The sequence below is a fragment of the Myotis myotis genome, unplaced genomic scaffold (genome assembly GCF_014108235.1).
Source record: "Myotis myotis isolate mMyoMyo1 unplaced genomic scaffold, mMyoMyo1.p scaffold_m19_p_7, whole genome shotgun sequence".
Classification (NCBI taxonomy): domain Eukaryota; kingdom Metazoa; phylum Chordata; class Mammalia; order Chiroptera; family Vespertilionidae; genus Myotis; species Myotis myotis.
The window spans coordinates 41,273,118-41,295,886 of record NW_023416379.1 but is presented as its reverse complement, the minus strand read 5'-3'; the positions used below and the strand labels follow the sequence as shown (position 1 = coordinate 41,295,886).

Here is a 22,769-nt window from a genome sequence, read left to right as displayed (position 1 = left end):
CTCAACTTTAAGTAACCCTTCTTCCCTGTTTTTCTGTGATAATCACTAACTTGGATTATAAATCCTCTTATCATTCAACAAGTATTTATTGAGCTTGTGCTACCTAAAATAAATAATGGATAAAATTAATGAAACTGCATCAAAGGAAAATAAAGAAACAATAAGAAAGTACTAGAGAGTGAAAAGTTTGGTCATTTAGTATACATAGTACTCTGGCAATAATTCCCTTTGTGCTTCGTTGGTCTTTGATTTATCAGAGTTGGCATTGGACTAAATTGCCATGACCAATTTACTGAGATATAAGGTACACATTTGGAAGCTTATGGCTGAATGATTTAAAAGGGCCCCATGAAGCTAATCATCTACTTTTAAATACCTTTAGAGAATCATAATGTAAGACTGGGTATTAAAAGTCAAGGCAAAATTCTGTGGGATGAAGAAACACTTTAAGGATAAACATAGCCATAATTTCAAAAAATACAATATTCTGAGAATAATCACAAACGTTTTTTATGTATTAAAAGAGTGAATGCTTAGGGTTATTGATGAACCAGTAAAGATTTTTGATGAACTGAACTTTCTCCCCCTTGGTCTGTACAATTCCTTCTCTAAGTACTTTCTGGGAAGTCTGGGTTATTAAAAAGAATAGAAGAGAAATCAAAAGAAAAAAATGGGGGGAAATATTCAGGAAACAAATAATAGTTTTTAACTTGAAAGCTAGAGAAAACATAATATAAATTCTGTTATGTTTTAAGTTCAAAATAAAAGTAACTGTGATACTCCCAGTTATTTTCATTGCTTCAGAAAAATTGTATTATACAATTTATCCTTTGATTCCCGTAGTAACATAAAAAGGAGCAGAGCCTAACACCAAAGGCCAAACTCTTGGCCACTATAGCATATTACTTGTCTAATGTTAAGTATCTTAATTTAATTAGAAAGCAAGTTTTAAAGACATTATTATAGACATTAGGTCTATTCAAACATTTCCCACATTTAGGAAATTTTAATTCTTAAATGTAATTCCCTTCTTGTCAACTATACATAAGAACAATTTCATCTAGATTTTAATCTGTTCATATTATGAACCCGAAAAGAACACTCATATGGCTTACAAAAAGGACAAATCACAATTTTTATAGTCTATGTGCTTCAATATATGCTCTACTATAAATTTGTAGTATGAGGAAGTACCTCGACTAATGATCTCACACCAAATCTGTTTTTCAGGTATGGAACGGTATACAAGACTCAGAATAAAGGGCTATAAAGAAAAGAAATGCATCTAAAATACAATGTTTTAGCCTGGCTAGTGTGACTCAGTGGTTGAGCATCAACCTATGAACCAGGAGGTCAAGGTTCAATTCCCAGTCGGGGCACATGCCAGAGTTATGGGCTCAATTCCCAGTGTGGGGCATGCAGGAGGCAGCCAATCAATGATTCTCTCTCATCACTGATGTTTCTAACTCTCTCTCTCCTTCTCCCTTCCTCTCTGGAATCAATAAAAATATATTTTAAAAAATAAAAATAAAATACAATGTTTTAATGCTAAATCTTACATCAAAGATTAGGCCTAAATAATGAAATTTAATGCCACATTAGTCTTGTCAAATTCAACAAATTCATCTCATAGCAAACAATCAAAGGAAACAGAGTTAAAGCAGGCAGTCCCATAACCTATATAACCCTATATAATAAAAGCTTAATATGCAAATCGACTGAACGGCAGAACGATCAGTCACTATGAAGCGCACTGACCACCAGGGGGCAGACACTCAACTCAGGAGCTGCCCCCAGACCACAGGCCCCAGGCCAGCCAAGACGGGTACAATCGGGGGCCCACTGATCACCCCGCCAGTTGCCCCACAGAGGGAGGCAACTGGCAGCGGTGGCAGTGTGGGGTGGGGTCGGTGAGTGGGCAGCACCAGGCCAGCCAAGGTGGGTGCAAACAGGGGGGCCCCAATCACCCTGCCAGTCATCCCACAGATCGGCCCTGATCGCCGGGCCTAGGGACCTTACTCATGCACGAATTTCGTGTACCAGGCTTCTAGTTTATAAATAATTTCAAATACACCAAGTATATCTGAGGAGCCCATCACACAGCTGGATATCTACAGCTGCCTAGCACCACTGCAGCCCTCCTCCACTTGCCTCTCTTAGAGTCATTCTTCTTTTTTTTTTTTTTTTTTTTTTAAATATTTTTTATTGATTTTTTACAGAGAGGAAGGGAAAGGGATAGAGAGTCAGAAACATTGATGCGAGAGAAACATCAATCAGCTGCCTCTTGCACACCCCCTACTGGGAATGTGCCCACAACCAAGGTATATGCCCTTGACCGGAATCGAACCTGGGACCTTTCAGTTCACAGGCCGACGCTCTATCCACTGAGCCAAACCGGCTAGGGCTAGAGTCATTCTTCTTATTCAAAGAAGATGTGCTACTCATTTGGTTGGATGCAATCAGGAACTACAAGTAATGAAGCACTCTACCCTTATAAAAAAAAATTTAAACAATGGGAAAGAAAAAGTTTTTAGGGGAAAAAAGCAACTGTACATAGCATTTAAAAACTAAAATCCTACCTTCACTTGGATATGTGTCTATGAAGTTACAAAACCCTTAATTATACCTCACACAAATGAGGCAGTACACTAATCATTTCCATTTAGCCTACAATGTCAAATTCAATTCTGTGTCACAAGTACCATTTCAACAAACAGAGCTTTTTATCTGTATTAAATGGTTAAATAAGAATTTCTTAGTTGTCAGGTCTTGACATTTTAAAAAGACTGAAAATTAAGTTACTATACATAAGTAAACTGTAAGTTAAGATTTGATATCATGATTTCCAGACTTTGTTTGTTATAACCAATAAATTTTGAGGCTTGGAAACTTAAATAGGATTAGCAAATTTTAATTTTTCCAAATAAGTACTTGTATTATTTTCACATCATCTACTATCACTATTTCACTAAAGGAAATTTAAACTCAAGAAAAGTAGACTAAAGGACAATCCTTAAAGTGAATAAATTTAGTTCTAGTTTATAAAGAGTTAATGAAGTTTCTTGGGGGCAGCACGAGTACTTGAGACAAGCATTGGAGAATCAACTGTTGCAGTGGTTCTCAACCTTCCTAATGCCGCGACCCTTTAATACAGTTCCTCATGTTGCGGTGACCCCCAACCATAAAATTATTTTCGTTGCTACTTCATAACTGTAATTTTGCTACTGTTATGAATCGTAATGTAAATATCTGATATGCAGGATGTATTTTCATTGTTCACGACCCACAGGTTGAGAACCGCTGGGAGGAAAGACTGCTAGACTGAGTCAGTTTCCAATTCATTAATTGTGCCAACATAGACAAAAACTCTGAATTTTAGTTTTCTTTTCTATGAAATGGGAATACCCAACCTATATTATAGGGCTACTACGGGAATCAAAGAATAAAATACAGTGAAGTAGTTTGGAATGTGACAAGTCACAGAAAGAGTCATGGAGGCTGTACAACTTACCATCAGCTGACTGGGTAAACAATGCATAATCAGGATTGACTATCTCATTAGACAGAATATCAAACCATTCACGCACAACGCCTTGACCCTAAGTTCAAGAAAATAAAATTAAGTATCAACATAAATATATAAGATGGGGAAGTTTTTTGTAAACAATAAAATTAAAAGCATATTAAATTTCTTCAATTACCAATTAAATATTAAATTTTATTCAAGTGTATCTTAATCTTTTATATACATTGATCTTCATCACTTATGTTTATACCCACCATGCCTTCTTCTCCATGGAACCGTACAGCAATTCCTTGCTTTAGCTTTGCACAATTTGCTTTTGACACGACTTCACAGCTACTCCTAAAAATGGAATCTAAATATGCAGCACTGGTTAATTGTACATATTAAAATTTACAATAGCTAGTGTTTGGGGCCTCACATGCACAGCATTTCTTTTGTTAGCATACCTCTGTGAACCAGCAGGATGTCATTCTCACTCACTGGTCTATGCACCATGTCTGAATCTGCTTGTCCTGAATGCAAATGTTCATAAAACCATTCACAGCGATCTTTAAATGGCTGCCCCAACAAATAACAGTAAAATATGTTAGTGTTTCAGTCACCTATTAAATTTACTTAACTAGCATGCTAAATACCCTTGCTACAAGTAATCATCCTTAGACCTTTATTTATACCAAGTAGTTCTAGATAACGTCCTGACATTTCAACAACTATTTACAAAAAGGCAGAGCATGGCTGAAATACTTTGACTATCTAAAGGGTGTTAAAATTCCTTGCATTTTTGCCCAGCTGGTATGGCTCTGTGGTTGAGCATGGACCTATGGACCAAGAGATCATGGTTCAATTCCCAGTCAGGGCACATGCTCGAGGTTGTGGGCTCCATCCCCAGTAGGGGGAGTGCAGGAGGCAGCCAATCAATGATTCTCTCTCATCATTGATGTTTCTATCTCTCTCTCTCCCTCTCCCTTCCTCCCTGAAATCAATAAAAATATATTTAAAAATAAATTTTTAAAAATGCCTTGCCTTTTCAACAGAAAAGACTTGACAAATTAGGTTATATCTAAGAACTTAATGTCATATATGTAATTAAATATATTTACTCTCATTTTCTTTTAAACACAACAAGGCTTATAAAAAATGAATTTTCACATCCAGAAAAATTATGTCACATGTTCCATTTAATTTTTCATGAAAATAATCTGTTACAGCTAACTTTATTCTTATTTCTACTATAACCTCTGAATACATGCAGCAACCAAAAAAGAATTTGTAGCCTCCTTCTTCCTTCCCTTCTTCCACCCTAAAAATTAAAGAATACGACCTCTTAAACAGTAAAGAAAGTCTCTACCTTTTGTTCATTTGCCAGATATGCAACTGCATGTGATTTGCAATTTTTTTATGATTACTCAGAAAGTATTGCTGAGTAGCCAGCATGTGCCAACACTGCAGGTAACATAAGAGCTATAAAAATCTCAAATTCTTTGCTAAAATTGTTTAATATAGTTAAAGAAATGAAACAAGCATTAGAACAATACATATATACTAAGTTCTAAATAGTGAAGTACAATAAACTAGAGTACATTAAGAATGTAAAGAAATTAAGAATCCTCTAAGAACTTTAGTTTTCCCACCTGTAAAATCGGGGAAATAATACCTTAGGTGATAATTGTGAGGATTAAGTGAAATAATGCATATATAAGGCATAATAATAATTATAATCATAGATTAGCTAACATTTATTAAAGCACCTATAAGTTTTAAGCACTTTAGATGTATTTTGACATGTAATCCTCACAACACTATGAGGCAAAGGGACTCTTACTGTCCCCATTTCACAGAAGAAAAAATGCAGCATCCAGAGGTTAACTTGTAGAAATACTTAACACCCAAAATGCTCAGAGGTGTTGTTCTTATTATCACTCATAATAATGTTAAAATTATTGTTAATAAGATTTAAAATTACGTTAACTGTCCTTGCCATTATAAGATATTAAATATTAAATTATACCTTTTATCTATAAAATGTGAACCAAGAAATAAAAGCAAATGACAATTTTTTAAAGTAATTCAAATGGAACATAAAAAAATATAAAGTTCTACCTTTAAAAGCTAATTAAGATATCTGTAAGATCAAAGCATCCACATACATATACACATACCTACAAAGCCAAAGGGCAGATTTTTGTATGTAAACTTTCTCAGTACCTGCATTTCCATAAAATAATTCACAAAACAGGACTGATTACAGAGGTTCCTCTTATTAGCATTTGTACAGCAATACAAAATGTTTCTCCCTTTAACTACAAGCCACCTGAAAACCACCAACAGAACAAGAAGTCAATCCCTTAGCAGAGATCCTTTTTGTTTTTAACTGTGTTTTGGGACAGCCTCCAAGTTACATAAAATTTCTAAGAACAGTAGAATACAAAGTATTTCTTTTTCCTGTTGTGAGAGTAAGCTGCCAACATGATGTCCAGTCAAGTCTAAAAACTTCAGTGTGCATTTCTCACAAACAAGAGAATTCTTCTACATACCAGAAAACAACTGTCAAAAATCAGAAAATTAACAGACACATTACTACAGTGTATCTAATCCTTAGACCTAATTCAAGTTTTGTTCTTTTCCTAATAATGTCCGTTATAGTGCAATACCTCAAGAATTTTATTTAGTCCTGTTTCATTCTGGTAGTTTCATTGTTTACTTAATTTTCATGACCTCAATACTTTTAAAGATTGCAGGTCACTTATTTTGTTAGTATGTCTGATGTTTTCTCATGATTAAATGCAGGGTGTGCATCTTTGGCAGGAATATTAAAGAAGTGATGCCATGTTCTTCTCTGTGCGCCAAGTCAGCTGGCACACTGATCGTTCTGCTTTGTCACTGCCAAATGTGCCCACTGTAAAGTTTTTTTTGTTTGTTTATTTTTATTTTAATCCTCATCTGAGGACATGTTTATTAATTTTAGGGAGATAGATACAGAGAGACAGAGACAGAGACAGAGACAGAGACAGAGACAGAGAGACATCGATTGGCTGCCTCCCATATTCACTCCAACTAGGGATCGAACCCACAATCTAGGTGTGTGTCCTGACCGGGAATTAAATCCACAACCTTTTGGTGTATAGGATGACACTCCAATCAAATGAGCCACCCAGCCTGGGTGATAAAGGCCTTTTTTAAATCTTTGTAATTTGTAAGTATTCCATGGGGACATACTTTGAGACAGTAAAAATATCCCTCACGCCCTGGCCGGTTTGGCTCAGTGGATGGAGCGTCGGCCTGCGGACTGAAGGGTCCCGGGTTCGATTCCGGTCAAGGGCATGTACCTTGGTTGCGGGCACATCCCCAGTTGGGAGTGTGCAGGAGGCAGCTGATCGATGTTTCTCTCTCATCGATGTTTCTGGCTCTCTATCCCTCTCCCTTCCTCTCTGTAATAAAATCAATAAAATATATTTAAAAATATATATATATATCCCTCACATCATCAAACTTTCCATGTATTCATTAATTTTTTCAATACAGACTCATGAGTTGGTTGTATTTATAATATTTTGCCATCAGTATTTATTTTGATGGCCAGATTGTTCCAGATTTGGACAGTGGAGTACATTCGAGCTGGTTCTGAGTCATTATTAATTCTGAGTCATAATTCTTTAAAAAATTTTCTTGCACATAAGATGTTGCAGGCTCATCTGTACTTTCACTGACCCAGCCCTGGAATTAGCCATTTCTCCAATGAGTCCTGATTCATTAAGAACAGTATTCAGAGACCAAGAACTGGGTGCTGGGTTAGCTATATCTATCTATCTACATTAAAAATTGTAAGCTCACACTGCCATCTCCAATTCCACTCCAAAGGCACATGGTTCATTCTATTTTCCTCCTTTTTGAAACTCCTTTCTCCAACAATGAGAAACAAAGCTCCCACTATATTCACTATACTTACTTATTTGAACAACCTGCATATAGCTTACATGAACCGTTTGTTCACTGCATGCATGCCCTGTACCCCACTTGGGCTTTGTCAAACTACTGAGCCACTGTCACCACCCTCCACACTGGACATTCTCCATACGCCACTGCAACTCACATACTCCATGCTGAGGCCCTCTTCTACACAGACACCCTCCTTACCACGCCCAAGCTCCAAACACCATAAGAGGAACACCACAATGTTTGAGGGCACCTTCCTCACTCTGGTCAGGCAACAAAATACTCTGTGAGTCAAAGAGGTGGGTAAGGTGGATAGCTGATGCAGATGCTTTTTGACTGAATTGTTCAGAAAGGGAAGGGATAAAGGAAGTGAAAAGCAAAGACAATATTAAAAAATAGCACACTACCTCTTTCAAAACTAAGTTTCTTTCACCCATAATCTCATTTGCCCTAGAATGGAGTCACACAATATAGGTTAAGAAAATGAACTTAAGAACCAGACAGACTTTTAAATTCTGGTTCTCCCACTTGGTGCTGAATAACTTAACGTACTTAACCTCTTTAGTTAAGAGTACCCATCTCCACATGATTGTTATAAAAATAAAATAACCCACGTAAAAAAATGTATGGTACCTGGCCTGAAGTTAGCATTCAATAAATGTAAGTTATTATTACTACCTTCTCTTTTACATTACCATTCATTATTAAACAGATGTCAAAGGATACTAATAGACATCTGTATAATTTTGTCAGATTTAGTTCTTAGCTTTCTTTAAGTTCTCAAAGAATCAGTGTCCCTAAAGACATTTAAACACACCTGTAGTATTTATCCTATGACTACTAACCAAACCACAGCCTGCAGTCTATCCTACACTTCTGACAAAGTGTTTCCTAAAATTTTGCCAGGGTCATGTCATTCTCCTAAGGCAGTGATGGTGAATCTTTTGAGCTCGGCGTGTCAGCATTTTGAAAAACCCTAACTTAACTCTGGTGCCGTGTCACATATAGAAATTTTTTGATCTTTGCAACCATAGTAAAACAAAAATTTATATTTTTGATATTTATTTTATATATTTAAATGCCATTTAACAAAGAAAAATCAACCAAAAAAATGAGTTCACGTGTCACCTCTGCCACGCGTGTCATAGGTTCACCATCACTGTCTTAAGGCAAAGCTATCACTGGCTCCTGCCACCCTAGCAAACAAAGATATATTTAATATAGCAGTCGAGGTTTAACAAAGGATGACCTAAATCTGCCTTTCCAGAATTGTATCTCATTCCTCACCTACACAAATTTTCTGCTTCTCCCACCTACATGTCCATATCTTAACTAGAATGTTCATCTTCCCCATTTATTCTCTTCAAATTTTGCATGTTTTTCAAGGTCCACTTTAAAAACCATCTCCTCTTTGAACTTCCTCTGGATTATAGCAGCCAGAAGCAAGTGTTTCATCCCTTAAACGCCTGAAGAGCCAGGTGATACTGTAATTACTATCATATAGGTACATTTATTATCTCCTCTGCTAGACTCAATTAAGATCCTCTAGGAGAAAGGATACATGTCTTCTACCTCCAAAACAACTACCATTAATTGAACATATATGCCAGTCACTATTTAATACTCTTAATAGTTTTATGAAGTTTATCTCATAAAAGACTCAAGGAGGCTGGAGCTGTACCCAAAGTCACATGAGCTGTTAAGTAGTAAAACAAGCTTTTTCTAACACATTACATGAAATGTGAGATATGTGGAATGAACCCTGGCAGGGGAAAGGTTATCAGGTCAAATAAATTTGGAGGATTAACAAAATTAGATCACTCTTTTCAGTAGAGGGCTTCTCAAAGCCTTTAATATGATGCTGATAAACTTCATAAATCTCCAACAGGGCACATTTCCCAAAGTATTTGGGGATAAAATCTTTTTCTCAAGGACCATGAGCTTTATAGGGCTAATGTTCCATGAAGCTCATTTCAGGAATGTGACAACGTGTTCTGTTGTCTTTGAATAGCCACTGCACATAGGACCTCAATACACATTTCTTGAAGAAAAATTACTCCTCATACTAAACAAACATACTAATGTAATTTCATATATTAAAGAATAAGGTAATTTTAATCCTTTATAGCAGGAGGTCTCACATATAATAATTACTTCACTAAACAGTACTCAAATTTAGAAAGTCAATTTTCATTAAACAGATTAAAAACAAGATTAAGAGAAATTTATACCTGTGCTTTTATGATATGCATAAATCTTGACATCAACTCAGGACATTCAAGGAGAAAGTGAAAGTGGTCAAATATAATTTTGGGATTTCTGAAAGAAAAATACATTTTGTTTAAATGAACAGAAACTATGACTAGCATTAAGTGAAATGCAGATTCAGATATATGGATATTGAAACAGAAGAGCAACACACCTACAATACTTTCACTTGTCACTGAACATTATTTTAATAGTTTAACAGAAGTAACATTTTTTCTGTAGAGATGAAAACATAAGTAAAGAAAGAAAAGGCTACAAGTGCAGTCTATGAGTCCAAGAAAGCCTTACCTGTTAACAAAGCATTTTAAGACTTCATCGTGTTTGCAGACAAATTCAATGAAACGGGGTGAAGTCATTCTGTGGGGAGTAAAAAAACAAATCAGAACACACAGACAAAAGTTGATGATACAGCAAATTTGAAAACTATGTATTGAACTGGACTGGCTTCTAGACAAAAATTGGGTTTGGATCATCTTTACAAATTAAGAAATTGAGGCATGTCTACCCAATCTATAAAATGAAAAAATATAAAATTTTCATTAACATATAAACAAGTGACTTTTTTGAAACCTTGATGTGTTAATAAGCATCTCTGGTCTATACATTTCAAATACATAATAAAGTGATCCTATACAAAGTGGTATTCAGCATTCCTCATGCTAATAACTTATAGAATGCCTATCAAATAATCCTAGATTGGTATGAATATCCTAAAACTAGATCAGAATAGAACTTAAAATCAACAAATTACCAGCTGTTTTTACTGAAATTACAAAAAATAAAATAAAAAATCATAGCATTTCTTCATCTATCAGAGAAGTAATAAGCATGCCATGTAAGCCTTGACAGTTGGGTTTCCCGTTTTGTAATGTAGGCGCCTGACTTAAGTTTTGGTTGCCAAGGCTTCTGCTTCAAAGAGGCACATACTTCAAAGATGGCTATCTTTAATAAACACATTGCCAGCCACCCAACTAGATAAGAGCCAGGCCACCTTCCCACATTGAGGCTCCTTTGTTTTAGAGATCTTGGTTGACTTGGATAACTGACCATTTAGGCCACTTGTTTTTTTCTCTTCCCACACTTTAAATTCCCACTCTTATGTTTTAAATTCACCAATAAAGACTGAGCACCAGAAAACCCCCACCTTCGACCCCCCAAAAAGCAGAACACCAGGCCCATACCCATACCGCTTTTGCACTAGCTCGCTAGTGGGCCACGCTCTTGCTCTCGCTCTCTCCCTGTGACCTCGCTGTGTGGCCCCAGGTGTGCCATGTAATTTCCAGACCTTGTAAGTAATAAACTTTTTTTTTTTTTCAAAGTTTCCTGATGGTTATTGCTGAAGGGCGCCTTGCAATCATAATAAGAACCACAAGGGCTAGACCAGCCACCAGATTGGTTATTGATAGGCTGAGACCTGCACAAAAAACAAAGCAGAAACCCTCTTACCCTGGAGGCATCTGACAAGAACAGCACATGTAAAAAGCTTGAATGACAGCACTTAGCCGGTTAGCTGTCATAGAAATAACATCCTGACAGTCTGCACCGGCTTCCTGTTTCCCTCCTAGAGCATCTGGTTTAGATTCCCTGGTACCAGTGGATAGATTTTCATAGCTCCCAGGTCCTGGAGGTTCAAATGGAGGAATGGAAGTACCATCTTGATCTTGGCCTTTTTGTTTTAGTAAAATAGAAGTGATATCCGTTGAGTCCTTTTTGTTTTTCATCAGTTCTGTAGCTATTAAAACTAGCCATTCATCTAATGAGTGCCAAAGCAATTCAAGAGGCTAAGAGAAAAAGAGAAGTTTTTTTAAAAATATATCATTCTGAAGCTCCAGCCAAACAAATATTATCAAAGAGAAAATTTACTCTAGATACTACTATTTTCCCTGGTTAATGTAACGGCAATGCCTATAGGCAAGTAACAAAAAGTTATGAATGTCATATAAATGACAATTTCTCCATTTATAATGAAAACTTAATTTGCATTTATGCATTCCTTGGAATAAAAAGGGAAAACTAAAACCTAACAAAAAATACATAAGCAATCTTCTTTTAAAAATTTGTATTTAGTTTTAAAAGCATACATGCATACTCCAATGGGTTCTTATTTTCATTCCTTTACGCAGCAGTTCTCAACCTGTGGGTCGCGCCATCGGAAAACACATATAGCATATCAGATATTTACATTACGATTCATAACAGTAGCAAAATTACAGATATGAAGTAGCAACAAAAATAATTTTATGGTTGGGGGTCACCACAACATGAAGAACTATATTAAAGGGTCGCGGCATTAAGAAGGTTGAGAACCACTATAAAGGTTATAGAGATATAATTAGCATAAATATTGTATAACTTTAAGGTATAAAATGTAATGATTTGATATATGTATACATTGCAAAATGTTTATCATAATTTTATTTTTTTATTCTTATATGACCACAGAATGCTGTAAACCAAATCATGTATTTTGGAAAGACACACCCTTACAATACTTCAACTAAAATAAATAATATTACTTTTAAAGACCACTATGGGAAGAGATTATGCAATCATATTTGAAACCTTAGAAAATGTTTAAAGAACCTGTTCTGCCAGAAAATTATTTCCAGTTATTATCTAACAAATCCCTCTGCTACATCTTTAGCCTTCCTCCAGGTTTCCATAACATTCTCTTTTTGAAAATATTTCACTTATTGAATTTACAAACAATTAAATCACCCTTAAGTCTCCACTTTAAATGTTAAACCAAAAAGCAGAACACAAAATAAAATAAAACACCCACTACCATTAACAAAAACCTAATTCACTCATTCAGCAAGCATTTAATTAGTAGGCACTTGGTAAACAGGTAAGCAAAAGGCGAAACTAATTATACCCTTTCTGAGGCTGAAATGAGCACCCCCTTCCCCACAAAGAGCCTTTCCATGATTAGGCACAGACTGCAGCTGGAAGACTCAGTGTCCCTGAGCTGCTTAAACAAGAGGCAAAAGAACTGGCTGCCACAAATACTGACATAATACCTTCACTGAAATGTCTTTTTTTTTTCTTTCAATCCTCACCGGAAGATATGTTTCTTGATTTGAGAGGGAGAGAAGAAGAGAGGAATAGAGAGAAACATCGATGGGTTGTTTCCTACACTTGCCCTGACCTGGGGTCAAACCTGCAATCTGGGCATATGCCCTGATCAGGAATCAAACTCACAGCCTTTTGGTGTACAGGATGATTCTCCAACCAATTGAGCCACCCGGCCAGGGCTTCACTGAAAATGTTTTTAATTCTAATCATGATTCAAGTTTGAGTCAATAGTTTCAGTTCATGAGCAAAACATTTAACCTGCTATAAAAGATGAAAAGAACTATGTCAACAAAACTATTTAGCTTTACATCAGAAAATGAACTTCTAAAACAGAAAGAACAGGTGGTAATGATGTAAAACTGTTTGAAACAAAAGGAAAAAGGAATAATAAGCCTCTAAATGAGAATTGCTAAAACCTAGAAAATCAACCATTGGATGGAGATGAGCCTAAGGCAGGAAATGATTCCTGCTGCTCAAGCAGACGAGAGCACTGAGCCTGAACCTATCACAATCTTATTTTCAAATACGGGCAATGTGCAAAAATGAAAGACAAAATTTGAATAATCCAGAATACTAAAAAAACTAGAAAGTTTTCAATAAACACAGTGTAGACTTAAAAGAAAAAGAGGGAAAAAGAGTAGTTAAATCATCTTAGGCCTTTTCTTTTCTCTCTTTACTAGCTTTTCATTTTTCATTCACACATGCACTAAAAACAAAATCCCAACCTTGAGGTAGTTTTACTTAGGGAGCTATCCCTTTAAAGATTTGTGCAGAAAATTCCTTCCTCAACCACAAAAGAATACTGTGAAAATAACTTTAATTTCTAACTGTGGTATCAGCCACAGACAAAAAGATTATAGTACATTTTAAAAATTAAAAGTAAACCATATCTGTGATGCTTTTTCTACTCATAAATAATGATAAAAACATTAGACAAAATACAAAGCACTGTACAGATCAACTGCTACTGAAAAATGAGTTAATGACTATGGAAAATATGAGACGGCTTCTTGGCACTGTGGAAATATTGCTTCATTTCAAATTATTAGGTGATCTTCACCACAGAATTACATTCTCCCTATAGTAATAATGACAATCATATATAATTTTTAAAACATTTGTATATGTAATCCCAACTTGCAGAAAAATTAGAAATTTTTCAAGATCCACGTGCCAAAGTGAGATACAAATCTGACAGGAAAGCAATACTAACTTTACTAAATCCATTAATAGTATCTTGGATTCTTGTTAGTCTGACTATTCTCATCTTGATAATGACAAATGCCACAACTCAAAAGATAAGATTTTATAGTTAAAAGTTTCTCAATCTTTCTTGGCTTCCAATTTTTCCCAATTATACTTCTATGATACTGTTAATAGTCACAGCTTACTATTCACAATAGCATATCAAGATTGAGGAACCTAAACTCTCTGGCCCATGCTCACCCTTCTTCTAAACCAGAACTGCCTCCTCCTACAGATGCTCCGAGAGTTCCATGGCGCCAGGTAAAAATCTCTTAAACTAAAAACTAGGTAAGTGTTCAGACAAATTTAAAGGACTTCTAAGATAAATGAGAAAACTACTAACAGGATGTTAAATAATTTCACCTACTAAAAACACACGGCCTATAAACCTATTCATTTTAATGGAAAACCTGTTAGTTAATTTTAATAGAGGGACATGGTACCTAGTTAATGAAATAGAAAGTGGGGATCAATTGCTACCTTAGAAAAATGTAGTAAAAATTAAAATGATATTTCCAACTTAACATTACAGCAACTCGGCAAATGTTTAAAGATTTTTACAACTTGAATCATCCCACAATGAAGAGATCTTATATACATAAATGACAATGTAACTTCTATTTTTATTCTTAAAGTGGAGAGCTAAGTTTTATAATAAAAATGTTTTAACAAAGTGGCAGATCAAAATTTAAGAGAAAATAAGTGATCAGAGGCAAAAGTAGTTGTCAATAATGCAGAAAATAATGACTTAAAAAAGAAATAAAAATACTAACAAATAAAATAGATAAATATATATATAATTGACACATACAATAAAAATACAGAGTCTGGATTCCATGGGGAAAAAAACTAAAAGAAAAACAGTAATATCTTTTTCTACTCAGTTACATATGTACTGACTGGGTAGGTAAAAAACTAACAAGCATTTAATGCCTACAGAGAGGATATTCAGCACATACTTATTTTCTGATATCAGCAAATAGATGGCAAATTCAAATTTTAACCAAAAAAATCAGAAAATAGTGAATATAATGGTGACCATATCTATACATGATTTGATTTTTCTATTCATAATTGTAAATGAGTAGCAAGAATGAGTAGAAAATAAAATCAGTGGTAGATTCAGTAACTAACAGCATGAGCACATTAAGAACAATTTCATTTAAAGTGAATGCTTCAGCAGTAAAACTCACTTAAAGCAGCATTGGAAAAACAATGAATCAATAGTGTAGATTAGATTTTTACACAGACAATAAATTATCACTCCTAATATTCAAGGAAGTGGTGGTATGTGAAAAGCCAAAATTTGAATTACAATAAGATGCATAACTTCCTTCTTCCAGGAGGTGGCACAATAGGGAAAGAAAAAAGAAGAGAAAAAAAGTGAGATCTCTTTCCAATACTAATTTAAAAAAAGAGAGGCAAGGAAGAGAGAGATAGATCTCTCTAGCTCCTGAAGCAGACAAATAGATGCAGAGATACTTATACATACCTTCCTAAAGGCTATCAGACCTATTCTAAGTTTTAAGGAATCTACTAGTGTCAAAATGCTTACAAACCATTTACTTGTGTCTGCCAAAATTTTCCATGTAAGGATCATTTAGCAGAACTCATTAATTTAACTTCAGATTTTTACAGACAGTGAAGCTGTCAATCATAACTCGTTTTGGAGAAAGTGGCACATAAAAGCGGTATATCAGTTTTTGGATAGAGAACCTATATTTACACTCAACACACTGTTGAAAAAAATATGTCTTTATGAACCCAAAAGCAAATTTTATACTATGAAAATTTCCTAAGATAAAATAACTAAAAAAAAATAACATGGAAAGTTATTAAATTACACATTTATCCAAAATCTGAGTTACCTGAAAATATGCCATAAAAAAGCATTAATAATAGCAATTGCAGCCATGTTCCTTTTGTTTACTTCATAAAATTATCATTTAACACGAGTAGCAACACTGCCTTGGGTTTTATATGGAATCATTTTTCCAAGGATTCCATCCATAAATGTGCTTATATAACAGGAGCAACCGAAGCAACACAAAATGTTTAACAAAATACATATCTCAATGATTCTTCCTTGAAGTGATCCCAGGAATTAACTGTTGGTACCCAGTAACTGAAAGTAAATTTACTTTGAAAACATATACACACATAATAATAAAATCTAAATAAAAACTCAACAGTTTCTTTCCTTCTGAATAAGTAATATTTTTTAAAAAACATAATGGCTGCATATGCCACCTTAAAAGATTAAAAATTAGATTTGGTCATGTTTAACATTAAATATCTTTATGATAATAAAGAATAAAACACTAAAGGAATTAAAAGTTTACTTGTAAGAAAAATATAAAAGCTCACCAATTAAGACTTGCTGTTGATTAAACAGAGATGAAAGGAGGAAGGTGTGTCCTAACTTAAAAAGTGATACAGGTATGAACCAAACTTACGTCCTGTGTATGAGGTTTCTGATTAATGAAAGCATGCTTTGTCAAATTCATCTCTTTTACGTCTATCTTCATAACAACGTCATATACTTTTCTGACCTTGAACACCTGGCTTCTTGGTGTTTTATTCCCGTTGTAGCCCATATCGATTCCATTACTGGGAGAGGAAGGACCAATTCGAAAGACATGACAAAATATCCTCACAATCCTTAAAAGGCTCTTCATTTGAGCATCATAATTACTAGACAGGCTAAAAAAAAAAATTAAAATATGAAAAGATTAGATGGAATAAAACAAATTACATTTTAAAATATCTATTTTAAAACATTTTCATGAATTGGCCATCTGTTTCATAATTTAACCAGTAAAATTCCTTTCCTGTCTTAACAGAGAACAGAATGTTTTAACAGGAAGATACCAAATATATATTACTTCAATTGCATATAAACAAATTATTAATTTTTAAGTCACGAGAATATAACCAATGGTCAAAACATAAAATATATAAATATTTGTTTTAAGTACCTAATCTGGAGTTATCTTAAGGTAAGAAGTATTTTCTTACAATGGAATCTTAAAATTATCAACTATTAATATAGCCTAATAATTTTATATTACTTTACCTAGTTTAAACTTCTTCCAAGCTAATTGGTTGGTCTAAAAAAATGCTATTTTTTCACTTTCCAACCAGTGAAATATCTCTTTTGTATGATACAAAAAAATTATAAAACCCAAACTTCACCATACTCTTCTCAGTTGATCATAAAATAATTTCTTTTCAAGCCACCAGGTCTCAATATAAAAGTTTCAAAATTAGTTTCCTAATTTAAAGCACTACCTACCACCTTCGGTTTTTATGAGAGTACACCTCCAGTCAGTGTCTTACTTAGCAAAGGTTGTGATTTCTCTGTTCATTTACACATTGTTAACTATCGTTACCTCAATCACAAATATATAGGAAGATAACTCATTTAATGAAACAAAATATGTGTGAAAAGGCCCTCAGGAAATATTTATTATCTTTATCAAATACTCCTAGAATCAGTTAGACAAAAGGCTATTCATTTTTCAAAAGTGCGCTAAATAACATCTCAATTATCACTAATTAATATATATTTATTTTCTTAATTAAAATTTCTATTAAAGTAAATGGCCAAAATTACATCACCTTGGGGTTAAGAAACACAAAATGATTCACAAATGAATAAATGAAAGGCAAACTGCAAAAATACCATTAAACATAATATAATATTAAATATCAATTGTAATTTAAATTTTTTTAATTTTAAACATTATTAAACATAAATTGGAAGGGGGGGAATAATTTGTATTTAAGATTCTCTTAAGAATCTACCTTGGTAGCTGTGAGATAATAGTAAATATATCTATTGGTCTCTGCCCCCAGTTCCTGGGCAGCTCTTAAACCCTTATAATTTCCTAAGTGGTTGGGGCACTAGGAGCATCTTTTGTTCTAATAGTTGGTCTTTGATGTCAATTCCTAACACAGAAACCCTAAATCTCTTGGAATTTCCTGGGTGAGAGCACTGTCTGTTGTTCTACTGAGGTGACTCTTGGTGGGCTGTGGGATAGAATGGAAGCTGGTCACGAGAAAGGCCAAGCCATGATTAGAATTTTCAGCCCCCCTCACCCCAAACCCATCCTCCAGAGAGAAGAGAGGGGCTGGATGTGATGTTAATGTTTCACATGCCTATGTGACAAAGCCTCCATAAAAAGCCAAAACATATGGAGTTTAAGAAGCATCCAGGTTGGTGAACACATCCATGTACCAGAAGGATGATGTAAGCCAACTCCATGGGGACAGAAGCTCCTGTGCTCAGGACTCTCCCAGACCTTGCCCTAAGTATCTCTTTATCTAGCTATTCATCTCTATCCTTTCTCATAGCCTTTAATAAATTAGCAAATGTGTTTCCTTGAATTTGTGAGCTGTTCTAGGAAATAATCCAATCCCAGGGGGGAAGGTCATCAGAACCTCAGCTTTGCAGTCAAGTCAAACAGAAGTTATGGGGACCTACTACTTGGGATTAACATCTTAAGTGGGGGAGGGGAGCCTTGTGGGACTGAGCCCTTAACCTGTGGGAACTGATGCTATCTCCAGGTAGATAGTGTCAAAATTGATTTAAATTGTAGGACATCCAGCCCCGTTAGTGTGGCTTTGTGGTTGGGTGTCAACCCAGGAACCAAGAGGTCACCAGTTTGATTCCCAGTCAGGGCACATGCAGGCTTAATGCCAGCAGAGGGCATGCAGGAGGCAGCCAATAGATGATGTGTCTCTCTCATCAATGTTCTTATCTCTCCATCCCTCTCCCTTCTTCTCTAAAAATCAATAAACACATATTTAAAAATAATAATAAATCCATTGTAGGACACCCAGCTGGTGTTGCAGAACTGCTTGGTGTAGATAATAAGTGTTGTGAGTGTGGTAGTGATAGGAGAATAAAGGAGAAACACAGAAGGAAGACTAGTGTACTCAAAACAGTAGCAATTCACTAATAATCCCAACAAAAGCCATGACATATTCTATAAAGCATTTTAAGAGTAGTATTGTAAGTACAGACAGTACAGTTTAGCAAAGTAGCTTTAAAACTTGTACTGGCAATGGATCGCTTTTTCCTACCCTGCTTCCCCTGTTTCACTAACCTTGTTTCTTTTAAGAGCTAGATTGAAATCTAGAATCTGCTTTTTATAAGCAAGGGTATGAATCCTGCATCTTCTATGTATTAGCTTGGCATATCACTGAACTTGACAATTTTCTTATAGGTAACACAGAGATAACAATATCTAAATTAGAAGGTTACTATGAGGTTTAAGTAAAACAATGCATGTGAATGTTCCTTAGCTTCGTACCTACTTAATAAGTTGTAAAGATGAACTTAAAATAAAAACATACATATATACATAAAAACATAAATGTTTTCTGATTACTGAAGAAGAAATGGGACAAAGATTTAGATAGAAAAAAACAAATAAATTTTCTAATGTAGGAAAACAGGTTAAAGGTATTATGGGGGTATTTAAAACAATCATCATTATCTCTAGCATTTTCCATTTATATCATCAAGACTATTATCACCGTCATCTCCTCTATATGTGCCTGGCACTTCAAAGCACCTTATTATTTCATTCTTACAACAATTCATTAAGACATTTGCTATCATTTTCCAAAAAGGAAATAAAATCCCGATTGGACTGTAAATTAAACATAGGGAGAGATCTTGTCTGTATTTTTCACGAGCACCTAGAAGATGGTCTGGTAGATAGTAGGCACTGAAAAAATAAGTATTAGATGGCCCTGGCCAGTGTGGCTCAGTTGGTTGGGCATCATCCATGCAGTAGAGGTCACTGGTTCAATTCCAATGTGCTGGTCAGAGCACATGCCTGGGTTTTGGGCTCCATCCCCAGTAGGGAGGTGTGCAGGAGGCAGCTGATTGATGTTTCTTTTTTTTTTTTTTAATATATTTTATTGAATTTTTACAGAGAGGAAGAGAGAGGGACAAAGAGTTAGAAACATCAATGACAGAGAAACACCGATCAGCTGCCTCCTGCACACCCCCTACTGGGGATGTGCCCGTAACCAAGGTACATGCCCTTGACTGGAATCGAACCTGGGACCCTTCAGTCCGCAGGCTGACGCTCTATCCATTGAGCCAAACCAGTTAGGGCATGATTGATGTTTCTTTCATTGACGTTTCTCTCTCTCCCTCTCCCTTCCTCTCTCTCTAAAATCAATAAAAACATATTTTGAAAAAAATTAAGTATTAGACGAATGGGTAGATGATGGGGAAACTATGAAAAGTTACTTGCTGAGATCACAGTAAATGGTGATGTCTGGATTTACACCTGAGTCTGGTGTAAATGCTTTTATTTAGTATGCCTGAATCTTAGGAAGTCCTTATCCAATAAATGGATTAATGGAAATGACTAAATAAAAAGAGAGCATTATGTCAAGCTGGAATTCAATGACTCTTACAGAGTCTAAAGTAGTCTCAGAGGTAAAAATAGATTTTAAAAATTATCAACTGGTATACTGAATGAAAGTACTGAAGAAACACTTAACGGCTGAAAGAACACAAGAAGGTGACCTAGCAAAGATCCTTTTGAGTAAATAGAAAATGTGATTCTGGTCTGAAGTATATGGAAAGTGTGAAGAAAGACAGAAGAAAAGGGTAACATAATGGATTTCAAAATGTAGCTGACTTATAGAAGCAAAATGTAGCTGGGAGGAAGAAGTCTGGTTGCAACTAACCGAGGTCAGAGAAGACCATGACCTATTAAGACTATTAATGAATTAAGAATAGAAGTGAAAAGACCATTACAAAGTGGAAATGATCCAAATTAGAAGTGGACTAAATTTGTAAGCTACAAAATAATACATTAACCATTTCTAAATGGCTGTTTATTCCTAATTGGAGTAGCTAACCACATACAAAGAAGTGTAGTTGCAGGAAAATGTAATATATATAAATGCAAATACTATAAAGGCATTAACTCCATGGACTGAGAACCACATAATTTTTGGAAGGAATAAAGGACTGGAAAGGGGGAGAGTTCAAGGAGAAAATTTTATAAGGAATCATTAGGGAGCACTGAGAGGTTAAACACTAGCGTATACCCAGTTTTACATATTAGTTATCAAGATTCCTCAATTGCTTTCTTGATTCTTCTTACTGCACATTTTACTTACATGACTGTTCTAAGCAATCATGTTGTAAAATTCTAGACGCATATGTCCAAATCCACTTAAGTCCCTAGTGTTACCTCTTTATGGAAACTAAAGTTTCCTTAGTAAAAGTTGATTGCCCTGGTTCTTTAAAACAAAACACACGAGGATGTGTCAGCAAATTTTTAGAACATCTTACCACTGACAAAAGGCATCCAACAAAATAAACTATTCCCAGAAATGCCTAAAAGCTGACAGATATTGTTACTATTGATCTGTTTATATTTTGAAACACTTACCTAAGCAGTTTATGACCATTTGTTGTGGCAACCTCAGCAAGGCTTGTTAAAATCTTTAGGTACTGGCTTTCACTTTGCTGAGACAAATGTTCCAGAACTTGCCGTAACTAAATTTTTTACAAATAAAAAAAATGCAATTATATAAACTTTATCAAGAAATTAAGTACCTATTAGTTTAATAAGTATCCCCAAGCCAATTAGCTGAAATCAAGTCCTTTACAGTTATTTTGCCTTGCATAAATTCAAAAGCTAATATAGAGATAAGATGACCTAAAATCTTTGCTCAAAATCACCAAGAAAGCAATAAAAAAATAGAAACAGAACAGAAATCACCAAGTTTATTTATAGAAATTTATTCTAAAATTTAAAAGCAATATAAGTGCTGCAATTTTCCAAGAGTAGAGCTATTCTAAATACAGAACTCAGTAAAGTAGTGATTACCAATCATAACATGATATTCCTTAGATTTTTTGCCTCTAACTATGGGGAATATTCTAGTTATCTTTAGGAGAAACCAAAGACCCAGAGGAAAGAAGATTCATAGGGCCAAATATTAGCACAAAGTTTATTAATTATTATATGATTTATACTTATCCTATAATGAACATAAATTTATTACAAATATTAAAATATTCATTATAATAAATTATTATAATATATACATAATTACATTATTCATATATTTGTAATATACATTATTTATAAATAACGTTATAAATATTTATAATAATATGATTAAGAAACACATTTGTAAATTGCCATATATGTTAAGCATGCATAAAGCTTGTTCATTTACAGGCTACTAGCACAATTACATTACCATGTTTTCTCGGAGATCTTCATTCTGTGTCATTTGAATAATTGTCTGGAAAAGCCTAGGGTGATACTGAATTAATACTTCACAGGTCTCTCCATATCCACCCTAAAAAATATATTTAAAATTAACTAGCTTTAAAAACAAAGTTCCTAAAGGAAAATGTATAGACAACCCAGATAAGGAGCTTGGTTCACACTTCAGAAGTCAGTCAATCACAAGTCCAGACCACCTACACTCTCACTAAACAGCTGTAAGTCAGAAGTTCCTCAACTCCTCTTTGAGTTTGATAATCTGCTAGAAGAGCTCACAGAATCCAGGGAAACACTTTACTATTACCTGTTCATTATATAGAGTACAACTCAGGAGTAGCCAAATAGAAGAGATTCATAGGGCAAGGTATGCGGGAAGGAGCAGAGCTTCCATGCCCTCTCTGGGCATGTCATCCTCCCAGCACTTTAACAGTCACCAGCCCAGA

General features: G+C 34.8%; 1 protein-coding gene across 15 annotated transcripts in view; it reads right to left on the bottom strand.

Moving 5' to 3' along the window:
- Window positions 1-22,769, bottom strand: part of HACE1 (HECT domain and ankyrin repeat containing E3 ubiquitin protein ligase 1) — a 126,021-nt gene that overhangs the window by 69,397 nt on the left and 33,855 nt on the right. For 11 of the 15 annotated variants that reach the window (XR_004968766.1, XR_004968765.1, XM_036316770.1 and 8 more), the window contains 9 exons: window positions 22,298-22,399; window positions 21,478-21,584; window positions 16,504-16,750; window positions 11,174-11,508; window positions 10,016-10,084; window positions 9,691-9,778; window positions 3,973-4,084; window positions 3,781-3,878; window positions 3,512-3,599 (listed from right to left, as the gene is read on the bottom strand). Coding sequence is in view for 13 of the 15 variants with exons in the window: in XM_036316770.1 (XP_036172663.1) it covers window positions 3,512-3,599; window positions 3,781-3,878; window positions 3,973-4,084; window positions 9,691-9,778; window positions 10,016-10,084; window positions 11,174-11,508; window positions 16,504-16,750; window positions 21,478-21,584; window positions 22,298-22,399 (1,246 nt within the window). In the remaining 2 variants the exon portion in view is untranslated. The remainder of the gene's footprint in view (window positions 1-3,511; window positions 3,600-3,780; window positions 3,879-3,972; window positions 4,085-9,690; window positions 9,779-10,015; window positions 10,085-11,173; window positions 11,509-16,503; window positions 16,751-21,477; window positions 21,585-22,297; window positions 22,400-22,769) is intronic. The other 4 variants (XM_036316766.1, XM_036316768.1, XM_036316772.1 and 1 more) reach the window with 1 other exon arrangement.